Genomic DNA, 18,905 nt, shown 5'->3' with positions numbered 1-18,905 from the left:
ACCAGACATCCTAGACCAAAACACTTCACATTCACATTTTCCAGCTCACTTATGCTGGAGTTATCAATCACTGCCTGCTGTCTACAACTCAGTTCAACCTGATTGTAAGTTCTTGGAGGACAGAAATGCTGCTTTAAACATCTCTGCATTTCCCTCAATGTCAGGTCTACTCTAAAATACTCTAAGTATTTCTGAAGGGACTGATTCACAGATGCTGAAACTTGAAGGGACCCAGATTACAGTAACGCCTTGCACGAAACTTCCGGGCAAAAATACCATGAGAAACACCTACCTTTTGTAACAGCTGCTGGAGCAGAGCTGGGGACAACTGGGTTTGGGGAAGCTACAGGCAGAATGGCAGGTGATTTGTTGGCAGAAAATGACTGAACCACTAACAGGGAAAAAAACGGAGAGGATGTAAGAAATACAGAAATCATTCTAATGATGACCTAACTCCCAGGTGATGGCCCCATTTTAGACTAAAGGCACAAGAACAATTTCAGTACATTAAAAAGGTCCTTATTAATACAGTGATGTGACAAGGTAGGGTAGGCTGTTTACTATTAGCACCAGGGTAACTGAGCTTTTATTATCTTCCACTGTGGAAATGGGGGCTTGTCACTAAGAAAATAAAAATCCAATTAGCTTGGAACTCTCCTGAACACTTAAAATGTTCCCCGGCTACTCAACTTTAGAAATGGGGAGTTATTTAGAAGCCGATGGGTCATCTGGGGGTGTCCCAGAGTTCAAAATGCCAAGGACAACTCTGATGGCTAAAGGGAAGACCAAATGGGGAGGGGAGCCTGGGAACCACCCCCCAGACGCCCCTGCCAACAGTCCTGGTGGCAGCCGAAACCCGTGGGTGAAGGACTTACCTTTATTCACAGGCATCAGTATGGTCTGTACACCTCCAGATGTATTTACACTGAGTGGCTTGAGCTGGCTGGGGATCGTCAGGACAGCCTGCTGGGGATTGGATTGGCTGGAGTGAATCTTTAGCAATCCTAAAATAAGTTGGAAGATAAGGCCAAGCTGAAGATCAGATGTTTCTGAAAGTCCTGCCTTCTTCAGCATTCACCTTTCCTCACAGGAGGAAGTTCTTAGGACATCCACCCCTTCAGTAAACAGAGAGCTGGAAGCAATGGATGTGACAGATTTCACAATGAAAACAATGACGTGACAGTGAGGATTTATTTTTGCTCCGCAATCATGAAGTAACAGAAATTTTTGGAAAAGCAACACTAATCAACAAGAGAAAACATGAAAAAGTATTAAAAAAATTAAAATTAAAAAAAGAGAAAAAGTAGGGGCGCCTGCATGGCTCAGTTGGTTGGCCATCCAACTCTTGATTTCGGCTCACGTCATGATCTCACAGTTTGTGAGTTCAAGCCCCGCACTGGGCTCTGGTAGTATATAGCCTGCTGGGGATTCTCTCTTTCTTTCTCTCTTTCTTCCTCTTTCTTTCTTTCTCTCTCTCTCTCTCTCAAAAGAAATAAATAAATAAAACAATAAAAAAGAGAAAAAAATCCCCGAAAGCCCAACCACAGAGAGAACAGTATTAACATTTTAAGACAGTTCTTTCCATGTTTGTTTTCTGTGACAATTTCTGTGTTTTGTATATAGCTGTGACAGGTACAAACTGAATATAAAATTCTGTCTTCTGATTTGGTTAACTGTCATTTTCTTACTTTAAAACCTTCTCTAGCTCCTGGCTGCCCAGAGAATGTTTCCAAAATTAGTTTCAAAGTATTCAGAGTCCATTTTAAGCTCATCCCAGTTTATCTGCATCCCCTTCACACCATCCTTATAGATCAAATACTCCTATCTGTGTACTCACCATACCTTCTAATTTCCTACTTGTGTGCAGTTCTCATCTTTCAAACATCAAACATTCTCCACCTATTATTATTATTTTTAAGTAAACTCTACCCCCAATGTGGGGCTCAAACTCACAACTCCAAGATCAAGAGTCGCATGCTCTACCAACTGAGCCAGCCAGGTGCCCCTCCACCTGTCATTTTAGAAAGGGTCACCCTCTTCCACTTTCCTTTTAGGCTAAACTTCCATATTCCCATTTCCACTATTCAACTATTGGAGGCATTCAGAGGCCGGTAAAAACAATAGGCAGTTACTGTGAGACAGCACAAAAGACACAACACAAACACATGCTGTCACACACTTAAAAACAGCAATAGGAAAAAAAAAACAGCTTAGAGGCTAAAGATACTTTAAGACATTGGAAAGCAGAGGGTATGTATGTGTAAAAGGAAAATAATAATCTTAAAACCTTTCTGAAAAAAAGCCTTATAAAAATCTTTCTTTGGAACAGATGAATGTCAAATCAGATTGTAAGTTGTTTTTGTTTTTTTTTTTAATGTTTATTTATTTTTAAGAGCGAGAGGGAGGGAGAGCACACACACAAGGAGGGGAGGAACAGAGAGAGAGGGAGACAGGGAATCTCAAGCAGGCTCCATGCTGTCAGCATAAAGCCTGACGCAGGGCTCCATCCCACCAACTGTGAGATCATGCCCTGAGCCCAAATTGGACATTTAACTGAGCCACCCAGGTGCCCCTAGGTAGTAAGTTCATACCGAGATGTACCCTCAAAAGGAACAACAGTGATGTACAAAAACAGACACTTAGATCAGTGGAACAGAATAGACAACCCAGAAATGGACCCACAAATGTATGGCCAACTAATCTTTGACAAAGCAGGAAAAGACTATCCAATGGAATAAAGACAGTCTCTTCAGCAAGTGGTGCTGGGAAAACTGGACAGCGACATGCAGAAGAACAAACCTGGACCACTTTCTTACACCGTACACAAAAATAAACTACAAATGGATGAAAGACTAAATGTAAGACAGGAAGCCATCAAAATCCTCGAGGAGAAAGCAGGCAAAAACCTCTTTGACCTCGGCTGCAACAACTTCGTACTCAACACGTCTCTGGAAGCAAGGGAAACAAGAACAAAAATGAACTACTGGGACCTCATCAAAATAAAAAGCTTCTTCTGCACAGTGAAGGAAACAATCAGCAAAACTAAAAGGCAACTGATGGAATAGGAGAAATTATTTGCAAACGACATATCAGATAAAGGATTAGTATCAAAATCTATAAAGAACTTATCAAACTCAACACCCAAAAACCAAATAATCCAGTGAAGAAATGGGCTAAAGACATGAATTGACACTTCTCCAAGAAGACATCCAGATGGCCAACATATGAAAAAATGTTCAACATCACTCATCATCAGGGAAATACAAATCAAAACCACAATGAGATACCACCTCACACCTGTCAGAATGGATAACATTAACAACTCAGGCAACAACAGATGTTGGCGAGGATGTGGAGAAAAAGGATCTCTTTTGCACTGCTGGTGGGAATGCAAACTGGTACGGACACTCTGGAAAACAGTATGGAGGTTCCTCAAAAAATCAGAAATAGAACTACCTTAGGACCGAGCAATTACACTACCAGGTATTTACCAAAGGGATATAGGTATGCTGTTTCAAAGGGGCACATGCACCCCAATGTTTACAGCAGAACTATCAACAATACCCAAAGTATGGAAAGAGCCCCCAAAACCATCGATGGATGAATGGATAAAGATGTGGTATATGGAGTATTACTCGGCAGTCAAAAATGAAATCTTACTATTTGCAACTATGTGGATGGAACTAGAGGATATTATGCTAAGCAAAATTAGTCAGAGAAAGACAAATATCATATGACTTCATTCATATGAGGACTTTAAGATACAGAACAGATGAACATAAGGGAAGGAAAGCAAAAATAATATAAAAACAAGGAGGGGGAAAAAACATAAGAGACTCTTAAATATAGAGAACAGAGGGTTGCTGGAGGGGTTGAGGAAGGGGGGATGGGCTAAATGGGTAAAGGCATTAAGGAATCTACTCCTGAAATCATTGTTGCACTATATGCTAACTTGGATATAAATTAAAAAATAAACTATTTAAAAAAAACAAACTATTTAAAAAAAGGACAATGACTCGATTTTTCATATTTTTCAAATTCTTATTTTTATCAAAATATTACATGCTTATCAGTTGAAAAGTAAAAAAAGTGCTGAAAAGGCTTTTAATTAAATATAGTCATCCTTTCCTCCACCTTCCTATCCTCATGTAGTTCCCTAGCAGTATCCACTTTCAACCGTTTTGGCCCTGTTTTTTAATATATATGTCGGCATTTTATTTATTTATTTATTTATTTATTTATTTTTAATGTTTTTTATTTTTGCAAGAGACAGAATGTGAGTGGGTTGGGGCAGAAAGAGAGGGAGGCACAGAATCTGAAGCAGGCTCCAGGCTCTGAGCTGCCAGCACAGAGCCTGACACGGGACTCGAACTCACAAGCTGTGAGATCATGGCCTGAGCCAAAGTCAGACGCTCAACTGACTGAGCCACCCAGGTGCCCCTATATCTCAGTATTTTAAAAAGAAAATGTATACTACAGGCCTTGACTAATTTTGATGTAACATTTTGATGTTACACATTGACTTATTATTAGTGTAGATCTGGGCATTTTAAGGCACTTATAACCTTCTCTTTCCCTGTCCACCAAGAACTGTTCTCTACTGATTCAAAGAATACCATACAACGATTCCATTTTGTTCTCTGGTGTTAACATTTCCTCCTTTTTCAGTTGCTTGGCTCTCCTTCAAAATCTTACTAAGTCTTCCCACTTCCCTCAAAAATGCCATAAGCTGCTCCTTTACATAATTCTCCCTGCAGTCAAATCTCTCTTATGGTTCCATTTTTATAAAAGGTATCTTTTCTGAAGAGCTCTGATCTGCTCCACTCTGTTTCCTAGGCCTGCTGCACAGCTGTCATACTGCAAACATTCTTCACCATTACCCTGGGACTTCCCTTTACCTTCCTTCTATATCGGACCCTGTTTCTTCTTCTAAGTCTACACCTCTTCGCTCTGATAAAAAACATGTATTTTAGTAATGTCTTGAGACAGGGCACATAGGAAATACATTTAGAACTGTGCCTGTCAGAAAATATTTCTGCCCTCACTCTCCATAACAATCTGCCTGACTACAGAATTCTCAACTGAAAATAATTGTCCCCTAGAATTCTGAAAAGCAGTATCACAACTTCCAGTACTGCTGAGAAGCCCAATGATAATGTAATTTCTGAGTTTTTCTACTTCTTCTTCTGACAACTTGTAAGACTTTCACCTTGTCCCTGGTGTTCTGATTTTGTGAACAAACTGTGCCTCTGTGTGAAGCACCTTTCATTCATTGTGTTGGACACTGTCTTTTGAACTTGGGAGTTTGTTCTTTTCAATTCTGAGATAAACTGTTTCATTTCTTGGATCATTTTCTTCCCACTATTTCCTGTTTTCTTTCTGGAACTCCTTTTAGTCTGATGTTGCCAGGACTCCTGACACATCACCGAATTTTCTTTCTTAGTGTCCACTTTTTGGTCTGTTCTCTGCTTCTATCTTGTGTCCCCCAGTTTAGTCTAAATGCTGCAGCCAGTGATTCTATTGAAAGGTAAGGCAGATAATGTTACTCCTTAGTTTAAAACCCTCCAATGGCTTCCCTTGGTGTAAAAGTCAAAGTTCTTAAGATCTTTTTATTTAAAAAAAATTTTTTTTTAATGTTTAATTTTAGAGAGAGAGAGAGCACACTAGTAAGGGAGAGGGGCAGAGGGATGGAGAGACAGAGAGATTGAGAACCTTAAACAGGCTCCAATGCTTAGCCCGGAGCCCGACACAGGGCTCGATCCCATGACCCTGGGATCATGACCTGAGCTGAAATCAAGTGCAGACACTCAACTGACTGAGCCACCCAGACTCCCCTGAAAGTCAAAGTTCTTAAAATGACCTACACAGACCCTATGTGACTTGGCCCCCATCACTCTGACTCCCTTGCTCACTCTGCTCCAGTCCTAATAATGACCTTGTTCAGAACAGTCCATAATGTACACAAAAAATTGAACTAAAAAATTAATAATTATACCTCAGTTATGTAAAGAGAGTCAACACCCACACAAAAAATTAATGAGCAGCAGAAAATAGTTTGATTACTTTATGAAAACATTATATACAGCAAATTTCATCAGCAGCATCCCAGGATATAAGAACTTAAAGCAGGAAGATTTCATTTATTTCATGTAAAATACTTAATTAGAAAATGGGAGGGCATTTATTTCTCATAATAGCAACCCTCTATTTCTGTAATTTCTACTCCGGGCTTAACATGGTGCCTGCGAACATTCTATGAGCAAAGAACAGCACTCCCTGTACTAGAACTTCGTCAATGGTAACTGGCAGGTAGGTGGAAGTCATGGGAAACTCTACCAGCTTTAATCTTTTGGTCTTGAACTAGCCAAAAAACAAAAGGATACAGGGGCTTGGTTTGGAGTTGTGTGTGGAATGTAGTAATAACAGCTATAAGAACAACATCCACAATCTTTTATCCAAGGGTACTAAGGTTATGTGTGTGCATGCATGTATTAATGTGTGTGTGTGTGTGTGTGTGTGTGTGTGTAACATATATCTCAGCGACAGTTTTTTCTGTCAGTGCAACCTGATAAGCTTTTATCAATCTACAACAAGGCAATACAAAAACTAAGAGTGTTTGGAAACTTCTGTAACATTGTGACATTGTTGTTGACATTTTTAAAAATAATTTTTTCAAAAAGTTTATTTGAGAGAGAGAGAGAGAAAGAGAGAGAGACAGCGCAAGTGGAGGGAGGGGCAGACAGAGGAGGAAAGAGAGAGAATCCCAAGCAAGCTCTGTTCTGCCAGCTCAGAGCCCAATGTGGGTCTCAAACCCACAAAACTGCAAGATCATGACCTGAGCTGAAACCAAGAGTTGGACGCTTAACTAATGTCACCCACGCACCCCTGCTGACGTTCTTACAGTATTTTACAGAAGTATCTGTCTGTATTAGATTGTAGAAAAACAAGCAGAAAAACTGATCTTTCAAGTTTGAGAAGCAATGCTGTATATTATATCAGTCCCCTGGCATGTGGGGCCACACAGTGTCATCCAAGCACCTTAGTATTTTTGTGGCAAAACACAAATTTTCATTTTAAGTCGTACAAATAGCCTGTCAATGAAGGTCAGATTTCACACTAAAATTAGTTATGCAAACAAAGAAACAAAAAAACACCTTTGGTTTTCACAGCTTTTCAGATCTTAAAATTAAAAGGAATGTGGACTACACAACATTAAACACGCTAATAGCGGCCATTATTTATATAACAGCTACTACATGTCAGACAGCATTCTAACCATTTACATATTAACTCATTTCATTCTCTCAACTGTATGAGGTAGGTATTATTATCAACCTGATTTTCAGCCAAGGAAAATGAAGCAAGTTATTTTAACTAAGGCAACCCGGCTCCAGGATTTATGCTGCAAGTTAACCAAAGAAGTAAAAGACACACTCTTCTGGGACCATTTAGTGCTGGCACAAAAAATATACACCTTACCAGGCCTCATACACATCACTCTAACACTACCCAGTATAATAACTAATGTTAAAAATCGTGACTTGGAGTCATCAAGGGTAATTTATATACTTTGTTTATGAAAGCAAAGAGTATGGATAATGTTTTGTAACATGTTCCATTCAAAACTGATGATGAAACAAAAAAAAGATAATGTTACTTTAAGGAGAGTAAACTCTCAGTTCTCCACAAAATTACATTATGAAAGCAGCTAAAATACTCCAGAGTTCCAGATGGCTAAAGTTTTATTATATCACTTAAAAATTATTATTCAATCCATGAAACCAGCTCAGACTTAAAAATCCACATGTAGATTTTATTTTATTATTATTATGTTTTTTAAGTAGGCTTCATGCCCAGTGTGGAGCCCAATGTGGGATTGAACTCACGACCCTAAGATCAAGACCTGAGCTGAGATCAAGAGTCCAATGCTTAACCGAATGAGCCACTCAGGCGCCCCATTTGTGTAGATTTTAAAGAAAAATAAATTACCTGAAAAGCAGCTATGTGGAAAATGTTGCTGGGTTAATTTTTTTTAACTTATACAAAATACTGCTTAAGACCAAAATATTCTAGCGCAAAGAAGGGAGAGAGAAAAAATATTATGATACAACTGACCTGATACGGTGGCTTTTCCAGAGATTGTGTTTGGTGTGGGCACCAGGGACGTGGCACTGATGACAGAGGGAGCAGCAGGCTTGCAGGTTCCCACGGGGGCCTGGCTCACACACACTGGCTGCTGCCCAGAAGTTTTCATTACAGGGCCTACAGCAGATGATGAACTGGGAACTGCTCCTTCTGACTGCTCACACACAGGGCGGAAAATAATAGAAATTAAGAAGAAAGCAATGTAACTTACTCAGAACAGTAACTGGCAGATAGCATACTCAATACATGTTATCTATTAGCTATTGTATTACCTACCTATTAAATACCATGCATTTAAAAAGAGCGCCTCTCTAGTTTAGTGTTTCCTAAACTTTTAAAGATTTCACAGACCAGGCAAAGTTAAAAAATTATAAAACAAGGAGGCATCATTGTGTTATCACATTAAAAAACAAAAAAACAAAACAAAAAAAAACTCACCACCTACTACATCACTTTATAAAAGGATATTTCAATACCAAATAAAGGAGGACATAATCTCAGAATATAAAAGTGGAATAAAATGAGCATTATTAAAAACTCACTATAATGTTTGTCACATTCATTCAACCAACATCTACTTCATGGCAGGCACAGTGCTAAATCCTAAAGCCCAGAGAGAAAAGCCCTCAAGGAAAACAGGTTGACTGACGAATGGTATAGTAGGCATAGGTACAAGGCACCATTAAAACTGAGAGGAAAAGAGATGCTGGGTGGCTCAGTTGGTTAAGAGTCCAACTCTTGATTTTGGCTCAAGTCATGCATGATCTCATGGTTCATGAGAGCAAGTCCTGCATTGGGCTCTGCGCTGATAGTATGGAACCTGCTTGGGATTCTCTCTCCCTCTCTCTCTGCTCCTCCCTTGCCCATGCTCTCTCTCTCTCAGAATAAATAAGTATGCTTTAAAAAAAAAACAGAGAGGAAAATTACTATTTCTGCCTAGGGATGGGGAGAGGAGAGTATTGGGAAAAGCTTCATGTACAAAAATGGCACTTTAGGGGGATCTTCAAGATTCAAGACAGGAAAAGGGGGAAATGAATGTTTCTTAGCAGAAGATAGTAGGTAGAAAGAGAGGCATGAAAGAACATGGTTATGTTCATGGGACTACATGCAAAGTAGAGTGATAACAGGCATGAGAGGTAGTTGTAGGAGATGAACCTTAAAAAGCAAGCAAAATCAGCTTCAAAAAAAGTCCCTGGGGTGCCAAGACAATTCAAAAGGGAAACAGACTTTAAATGTTGGTAGGCCAATTGACTGTCTACATGCAAAAGAATGAAGTTTGGCCCTTACCTCACACCATATAAAGATTAACTCCAAATGGATCAAAGACCTATACATGAGCTAAAATTATAAAACTCTTAGATGAAAATGTTGGCTTAAATTTTATGATTTTGGATTTGGCAATAGTTTCTTAGCTATGATACCAAAAGCATAAGCAATAAAAGAAATACACTGAACTTTATCAAAATTAAAAAGTTTTGTGGTTCACAGAGTATCATCAAGGAAGTGGTAAGATGGACCACAGAGTGGTAGAAAATTTTTGTAAATCTGGTAAGAGACTTGTATCTAGAATAATAATGGCAAAGAATCTGAATAGACATTTCTCCAAAGAAGATACACAAATGGACAATAAGTACATTAAAAGATGCTATCATTAGCTATCAGAGAAATGCAACTCAAAGCCACAATGATTACCATTTCACACCCACTAGAATGGATACAACAACAAAAAAAGGAAAAGAACAAGTGTCAACAAGTATGTAGAAAAACGGGAGCCCTCATACATTGCTGGTAGGAGTCTAAAATGGTGTAGCTGCCTGAGAAAACTGGCAGCTTCTCATAGTGTTAAACACAGTTTATGATATGATCCAGCATTTCCTTCCTACAATTAGCCAGAAAAACCAAAAACCTATCATTACACAAAAACTTGAACATAAATGTTCATAGTAGCATTACTGATTATAAGTAAAAGGTAGAAACCACCCAAATGTCCTTCAACTAATAAATACATAAACAAGGGGCGCCTGGGCGGCTCAGTCAGTTAAGCATCCGACTTTAGTTCAGGTCATGATCTCACAGTTCGTGAGTTCGAGCCCCACATCAGGCTCTGTGCTGAAAGCTTGGAGCCTGGAGCCTGCTTCAGATTCTGTGTTTCCCTCTCTCACGGCCCCTCCCCTGCTCACACTCTCTTTCTGTCTCTCAAAAATAAATAAACAATTAAAAAATAAATAAATGTGTAAACAAAATGTGGTATGTCCATAAAACTGGATATCGACTATTCAGGTATAAAAAAATACTGATACATGCTACAACCTGGATGAACCTTGAAAATACTGTTAAGAGAAAGAAGCCAGACATGAAGAGTAGTTGCCTAGTACTGGGGGTAGGAGGGACTGCTATTGGGTATGGAGTTTCTTTTAGGAATGTTAAAAAAATGTTCTAAAATAGAAAGTGGTGATGGTTGCAAAACCTTGAGAATATAATAAAAACCACAGAACTGTATGCTTTAAAATGGTAAATTTTATAGCATATGAATTATATTTCAATTTTTTTATTGATTTTTAATTTTTTTAATTTTTAATTTTTTTTAAAGTTTGAGAGAGAGATGAGGAGGGCAGGAGGAGAGAGAGAGGGAGAGAGAATCCCAAGCAGGCACTGTCAGCACAGAGCCCAACATGGGGCTTGATCTCATGAACCCCGAGATCATGCCCTGAGCTACAATCAAGAGTTGGACACTTAACCGACTGAGCCACCCAGGTGCCCCTCCAATTAAAAAAAAATTTTTTTTAACATTTATTTATTATTGAGAGACAGAGGAGGAGCAGAGAGAGGAGGAGACACAGAATCTGAAGCAGGCTGCAGGCTCTGAGCTGTCAGCACAGAGCTCAACATGGGGCTGGAACCCACAAACCATGAGATCCGGACCTGAGCCGAAGTCAGATGCTTAACCAACTGAGCCACCCAGGCGCACCCCACTCCAATTTTTTTTTTTTTTTTTTAAATAGAATATGGCCCACTGACATACCTGCTAAATACCTTAATACTTTTATGTTTCATTATGGTTTTCTACTGTTGTGCTAATTCTCACCGGCTGTGCAGGACCGTTTGCTGAGAGGGTCACAGCTGGGGAAGTGGCGGTTGTGATAACCCCTCCTGCCACTCTCAGCATTGTGGTTCCAGGCTTTGAGAGTTGTGAAGTGGCTGGTACAGACTTCAGTGTGCTATCAGATATTTTCATTAGTGATGCCTGTCCCCCAGGGGCTGCCTGCAGAAACAAAATCAGTTGAAGTAATAATGTTGCCTTGGTTTATAGGCATAATTTATTCCTTACATACACAGGCCCCAAGAATTAAAGCACATCCAAGAAAGTCTTGCTAATCAAAAACATAGGAGGTGTTTGTGCACCTTTCCAATAAACACTCAAGTTTATGACATTTTACATACAAATGTTCCTTTACCTCTAATGTAGAACAAGTGAATGAATGCACTTACAAGTCACTATTTGGCAATAGTGACTTCAAAGATACTAGGTCATTTGTTATCAAAATAATGGAGCCTAAAATGCTCTTAAATATATGTGTAATCTTTAAACATGAAAATCTAAACAATATGGGCCAGATTTAAATGGGTAAGTGCTCTAGGCTAGTACCTTAGCATTTTATTATTGCTCAACAAATGTAGTACCATTAACAAATTATAGTTTTAGTGGGTTAAATTAAGGCTCAGCAAACGTTTCCTGTAAATGGCATTAAGCATTTATAGCACTGAAGGCCATATGGTCCTTGTTTCAACTCCTCAACTCTACTGTTACACAGGTGTGGCTGTGTTCCAGTAAAATATTATTCATAAAAATAGGAAGCCTTGGGCACAGTTCACTGACCCGTGGCCTAAATGACTGCTTACTGCCCAAAATTAATACACCCCACAAACAGATACCATTTATCAGTTCCTAGAACTGTGTGTCAGTAATGGCAAAAACACTTTCATGTATTTTATGTCAACGAATCTTTTCATAAACTTTATAGGGTAGATTTTAGTCCCATTTTGCAGATGAAGAACTTAAGCTCAGTAATTTTACCAGGGTCATACAGTTAGTAACTGGAAGCGCCATGATTAGAATGCAGAAGTAGTAGCCATTGGAGCCTGATACATACAAAAATCTTAGCCATACAAAAATGGCTAAAATTAAAAAGGATGACAGTCTCCCATATTGGTGAGAATGAACAGCAACTGTAACTCTCTCACATTACTTATGGGAGAGTCAAATGGTACAACCACTCTGCAAACCATTTGTCAGTTTCTTATAAACTTTCTTATTTTTTAAAAAATTTTAATGTTTTATTTATTTTTGAGAGAGTCAGAGTGTGAGTAGGGGAGGGGCAGAGAGAGACGGAGACACAGAATCCGAAGCAGGCTCCAGGTTCCGAGCTGCCAGCACACAGCCTGACTCAGGGCTTGAACTCACAGACTGCGAGATCATGACCTGAGCTGAAGTCGGACAATTAACCGACTGAGCCACCCAGGCGCCACCTTATAACTTTCTTATTAACATATACTTACCCTAGGACCTAGCTATTTTACAGTACAAAACATCTATACAAGAATGTTCATAATAGTATAGTTCATTTAAAAAAAAAAAAAAAAAAGAGGGTATGTTTTAGAGTGACAAATGTTTTGTAACTTGACTGGGATAGTGCTTGCATGAGTTTGTACACTGGTCAACACTCATTGAGCAGTACACATATGGTCTATGCATTATTTTATGTAAATAATACCTTATTAAAAAGCAACAGGTGCGCCTGGGTGGCTCAGTCAGTTAAGCTCGACTCTTGACTTTGGCTCAGGTCATCAATTCACAGTTTGTGAGATTGAGCCCCACATCAGGCTCTGTGCTGATAGCATGGAATCTGCTTGGGATTCTCTTTCTGCCCCTCCCCCACTCATTCTCACCACCCCCCCAAATAAATATACTTAAAAAAAGAAAAAAAGCAACAGTAATTGTTCTGCAGTGGTAGAACAGGAAGAAAGTCACTCCACTAGCTGCAACATAAGCAGGTAGGAAGAAATAAGCTAAGATTTTAAAGAACTGCCTGAAGAATTTTAGGGCCTCATATCTGTTTAAAATACTAAGTGCATCTGACCAAAGGGAAATTAGTACTCAAAGAAATGAAACAGTACTAATATGAAAAATATATGATGGAGAAAAAATTCCTTTTTTACAGATATAACCTACCAAACCTTCCTCAAGGTAAAACAAATAACCTGAATAGTTCTGTATCTACTAAATAAATTGAAATTGTAGTTAAAAACCTTCCCAATCAGGAAAACTTGAGGTCATTATGGCTTCACTGGTGTATTCTAGTTAAAGAAAAAAATAATACCAATTCTACATAAAATTTTTTACACAAAAAGTGAACGAGAGAAAAGTTTTTGTTTTTTGTTTTTAAGAGGGAAAAGTTTCTAACTCATTCACTTATGTGATATCAAAACCAGACAGGAATTACAAAGAAAACCACTGACCAATAACCCTTACAAAAACTCTAAACAAAATTTTATCAAATGAAACCCAGCAATACATTAAAAGAGGATAACATGTCACAAACAAGTGGGGCTTATTCCAGGAATGCAGGGCTGGTTTAACACTTAAAAAAATTTTTTTTAATTTTTAAGTAATCTCTACCTCTCAACATGGGGCTTGAACGCATGACCACAAGATCCAGAACACACACTCCACCAACAGAGCCACCAGGTGCCCTCTTATGATCTTCTTAGTAACATTTTTTCTCTAGCTTACTGTAAGAATACAATATATAATACATATGACATACAAAATGTGTGCTAGTCAACTATGTTATTGGTAAGGCTATTAATAGTTAAGTTTGGGGGGAGTCAAAAGTCATATGAGGATTCTCCACTGTGAGAGAGGTTGGCACCCCTGACCCACCCCCTGTTGTGCAAGGATCAACTGTACATGGATACTGTGGATGGCATCACCTACTACACTATTCAGAATCTCCCACACGAAGTTCCTCCAGAGACATTTTAGAATGAAGTATCAAGAAAACCTCTGTTTCTTCTAAGGAAATATGTAGGTATTGTTTTGCCTCTCACAAACTGAATTTTATAACTGATCATGCTTCTGATTTGCTTTGGCAAATTTTATTAATTATATAGGACATAGCTGTTTGCATATCTAATAACTCTGGCCTTATCTTCTCATTCTACTTGTATTTTCCCAAATTTCAAGATTTTATTCTTATTTTTCTATACTGTTTTATTATCATTTTCTTTTTTTTTTCTTAATGTTTATTTTTTGAGAGAGACAGAGAGAGAGAGACAGAGTGCAAGCAAGGGAGGGGCAGAGAGAGAAAGAGAGACACAGAATCCAAAGCAGGCTCTAGGATCTGAGCTGTCAGCACAGAGCCCGACATGGGGCTCAAACCCACAAGCTGGAGATCATGACCTGAGCCAAAGTCAGATGCCTAACTGATTGAGCCACTCAGGTGCCCCTTACTATTCATTTTCTTGGGCAACCTTAATTTCTTTGTGGAAAAGGATAAGCTGTAAAAGTTTTAATAAATGCCATAACCACCTTGTATTTGGGGTATGTGTTTATTTACCTGGGTAAACAAAGTGGTTTTTTGTCCAGAGATGACTTTTAATGTTTGTTGCCCTTGTGGAGAAGATGTGCTGACTCCCAGCGTTCCTTGGACCATTGACCCAGTAGTCAGCTGTTTTCCAGATGTCTGGGGTGATGGCTGACCAACTAAAAATGTGCCCTAGAAACAAATAAAGACCTACTCAGTAATTATTAAGTTCAAATGACTTGTCCTGACCCTTTAAATCACAAGGTCCCATGTTACAAGCTACAATGTCCCCCTTGAATTCTCCAACTCAGCCAAAATAATTGTAAGGAACAGCTCTGCTCTCAGGGTCCCTCCCAAAAGCTCTCCCCACTTTTAGAACTCTGCACAGTAGCTGTGGAGCAGGCTGCTTAAAAACTCAAGTTTTACAACCGAGTCTTTTTTTTTTTTTTTTTAATTTTTTTTTTTCAACGTTTTTTATTTATTTTTGGGACAGAGAGAGACAGAACATGAACGGGGGAGGGGCAGAGAGAGAGGGAGACACAGAATCCGAAACAGGCTCCAGGCTCCGAGCCATCAGCCCAGAGCCTGACGCGGGGCTCGAACTCACAGACCGCGAGATCGTGACCTGGCTGAAGTCGGACGCCCAACCGACTGCGCCACCCAGGCGCCCCACAACCGAGTCTTTAAATCTGGATTTAATTTTCAAGATTCATAACTATCCATCCTTAGTAAGAACATTGAGAACAAAAATTCTTAAAGAGGAGTCAAGACTTTAGCAATGAGGGGAAAGAAAGTTGAAACTTGTTCCTAATCATGAATCCAACCTAACTCCAAATACCTTAACTTGATAGTACCTCTTTGGTTACTCCCTTCCAAGAGAAAATTTTCAACTGCACATGAACACTACTCACTAACTCATGGATTTGGAAGGCAAAAGCATAGGAAAAATCTTTCTTTGAGTCAGAAAGATCTGGGTTTAAATCCAAATTCTATCACTGGCTTAGCAGAGACATCTTGGGAAAGTTACTTAAGTCTTTCTGAATGTCTAGGACCTCTTGTCTCAACATAAAACAAGCCCAAAATAATATAGATTCATAACATAGCTAAAATGTTAGTATTGACTCCTGATCCCAGAGATGTAAAGATAAATCCACTATAATTAAAGGCAGTTATTAAGGAACCAAAGGATTTAAAAGACACCAGTCACAAACGATCAGACCTGAGGCGTTTGCTTTAGGATATAAGATGTGTAAGTCAGGTGCTGGGATATCCCTCCAGGGCCTGCAGGGCTCTGAGTTCCTCCTGTTCCTCCTCCTCCACCTCCGCTGCCACTGCCGCTGCCACCGCTGCCTCCGCCACTACCACTGCCCGCAGCTGAGCCAGACTGGAGGTCTGAAAATACAATGAAATGACAGCAACATCAGAAAAGGTATTAAGAGGCTTAACAGAAAGATAGATGAGCCCAGAGGGATGTTTCCCTTACAGCGACATTCCTTCCCTTTTCTATTTTCTCCTTTCTTTTCTGTAATGTATCTATTCTGTGACAAGAGTGAGAAGAACATCCTAGAACTGAAGACTGATCTACTTCCAACTGAAGGACAGTTGACTAGTTCAGCTCTCGGTACAATGAAAAACTTAACTTTAACAAGAGTTTTGACTTAGTGTGGGACATCAAGAAAGAGTGTGATAGTGACATTTTTAACCAAGTGCTGACTGGAATGTGCTCAGAGAAGTGCTTATAAACATTCTGGCATCTCATTTGATTTCAGTGAAACTGCTGGAATTTAGTGTAATTTTACAGTACCTTTTCTGTTGCCCTCTGCCCCAGAAAAAACTGATTTTCTTCACATTCATAATGACTCCAGGGCCCCATTTTTTTTTCCTTTTAAAATTCTACTTTAAAGCCTTTGAATTTTTTTTACTTCCCACTTGGTGACATAATATATACAAACTAAAACCTAAATAGCTCTCTGGGTGACTTGTGGAATACTCACATTGTCCTTTTCTTACATATCTTTTATATACTACAGCTTAAGTAGGAGGAAAAAATGCCAGGGTGAGAGAGCAGAAATCACCCATTATAGTTAGTAAACAAAATGGCGACTAGCTCACACACTACATTTTGGCAAGAGTGGCTAATTTTTAGTGAACCTATTATACCAATTATACTTGGGGAGGGGGGGTGCTTTTAAATCTTATTTAACATAATTTGTCAAACTGGCTTACATACAACACCCAGTGCTCATCCCAACAAGGACCCTCTTCAATGCCCATCACCCACTTTCCCCTCTTCCCTTGCACCATCAACCCTCAGTTTGTTCTCTGTATTTAAGAGTCTCTTATGGTTTGTCTCCCTCCTTGTTTGTTAACTATTTTTTTCCCCTTCCCTTCCTCCATGGTCTTCTGTTAAGTTTCTCAAGATCCACATATGAGCGAAAACATATGATATCTTTCTCTGACTTATTTCACTTAGCATAATACCCTCCAGTTCTATCCATAATGCTGCAAAAGGCATGATTTTATTCTTTCTCGTTGCCAAGTAGTATTCCGTTGTATATATAAACCACATCTTCTTTATCCATTCATCAGTTGATGGACATTTAGGCTCTTTCCATAATTTAGCTACTGTTGAAAGTGCTGCTATAAACATTGGGGTACAAGTGCTCCTATGCATCAGCACTCCCGTATCCCTTGGGTAAATTCCCAGCAGTGCTATTGCTGGGTCACAGGGTAGTTCTCTTTTTAATTTTTTGAGGAACCTCCACACTGTTTTCCAGAGCAGCTGCACCAGTGTGCATTCCCACCAACAGTGCAAGAGGGTTCCCGTTTTTCCACATCCTCGCCAGCATCTAGTCTCCTGATTTGTTCACGTTAGTCACTCTGACCGGTGTGAGGTTATACCAATTTTACTTCTGATTGAGAGGGAAATAATTCCCTTTACCTTTCCTTTCCAACACCAAATTGTTTTCTCTGTATGTCAAAACAAAAGTTTGTCAATCTAGATAAACCACCTAATTTCCTTGGGGTTTTAAGGCTTGTACACTAAGGCTGACTCTCTATTTCTCTTTCCATCTCCAAACCTAGCAAACTTAACATGCACATCTAAATAATGGCAGGCAGACACACTTGATTCCACTCCTATTCCTATCCCCTCCAAAATAAATATAGGCTCTCAGCTAACTTCTCCACAGGTGTCACATTTCTAGATATCACTGAAAAGGAAGAACTCTTTTTTGTTTACAGTTCACATGGACAGGTTTCTCTCAACACACCTTCAGTAGCCATACCTCTCCAATGTATTTTGTATCTGATCCCAAACTCTGAGTAGATAAATACAAAATAACAGTATCACCTCCTAGGACTATGATCGTTTAAGCCTACTTCTAGTTAAATTATATGCATGTTTTAAATCCATGTGGGCAAATACTACCATCATGCAGAGCTATGGAAATACTTCCTGAAACAGGTAAGAGCTGCCCCTGGGTGGGTGAAATGAACATACCCAGAGGCCCAAGAACCAAAGATTTAATGATGGACTAACTAGCATTGTTGGTAGCTCGTAGGATGGCTCCTTGAGGGATCAGCAGCAGTTTTCCTTTTCCTGAAGGGTTCTTGCTGTTCGTTGTAAGGTAGAGTTTGGTGCCAGGAGGCAAATTTGCCAAGTTGGCCAGATTAGTGGCTGGTAGCTGTAATGTTGCCATTACTAAAATGGTAAAGGGGAAAAGGAAAAAAAAAAAAAAAAGAGGAAAAACAGTTATGATAAATTTGAACTGAGGTCAATGCTATCTCTAAAATTAAAACAACGTAGTAAGATACTTACTGAAAAACATACACAGTAAACTCTACAGTTTTCTTAAATACACAAGGTGGACAGTCTTAAATATCTTGCTACCTAAAAAATAATCTATATACTAGAAGAGCTTGCTGTAAACTAGAAAGGAATATTTGTACATAAATAGGATGACCATATGTCCCAGTTTGCCCAGAACGGTTCCAGTTTATACCTGTGTCCCAATGATTATTAATAGTAATTCTTGGGGCGCCTGGGTGGCTCAGTCAGTTAAGCCTCCGACTTTGGCTCAGGTCATGATCTCGCGGTCCGTGAGTTTGAGCCCCGCGTCGGGCTCTGTGCTGACAGCTGAGTCTGGAGCCTGTTTCAGATTCTGTGTCTCCCTC

General features: G+C 39.2%; 1 protein-coding gene across 1 annotated transcript in view; it reads right to left on the bottom strand.

Annotated features, from left to right (window-relative positions):
- Nucleotides 1-292: 292 nt before the first annotated feature.
- The window catches only part of LOC125918136 (YEATS domain-containing protein 2), a gene marked incomplete at both ends in the record, with an annotated part of 39,673 nt that continues 21,060 nt past the window's right edge, over nucleotides 293-18,905 (bottom strand). Inside the window, 7 exons of the mRNA XM_049624182.1 lie at nucleotides 293-391; nucleotides 876-1,004; nucleotides 8,116-8,299; nucleotides 11,231-11,407; nucleotides 14,763-14,921; nucleotides 15,949-16,121; nucleotides 18,271-18,432. Coding sequence (XP_049480139.1) covers nucleotides 293-391; nucleotides 876-1,004; nucleotides 8,116-8,299; nucleotides 11,231-11,407; nucleotides 14,763-14,921; nucleotides 15,949-16,121; nucleotides 18,271-18,432 — 1,083 coding nt within the window. The remainder of the gene's footprint in view (nucleotides 392-875; nucleotides 1,005-8,115; nucleotides 8,300-11,230; nucleotides 11,408-14,762; nucleotides 14,922-15,948; nucleotides 16,122-18,270; nucleotides 18,433-18,905) is intronic.

The sequence above is a fragment of the Panthera uncia genome, unplaced genomic scaffold (assembly GCF_023721935.1).
Source record: "Panthera uncia isolate 11264 unplaced genomic scaffold, Puncia_PCG_1.0 HiC_scaffold_474, whole genome shotgun sequence".
Taxonomy (NCBI): domain Eukaryota; kingdom Metazoa; phylum Chordata; class Mammalia; order Carnivora; family Felidae; genus Panthera; species Panthera uncia.
Note: the sequence above shows the minus strand (reverse complement) of the source record. Positions and strands in the feature narration are given on the sequence as shown.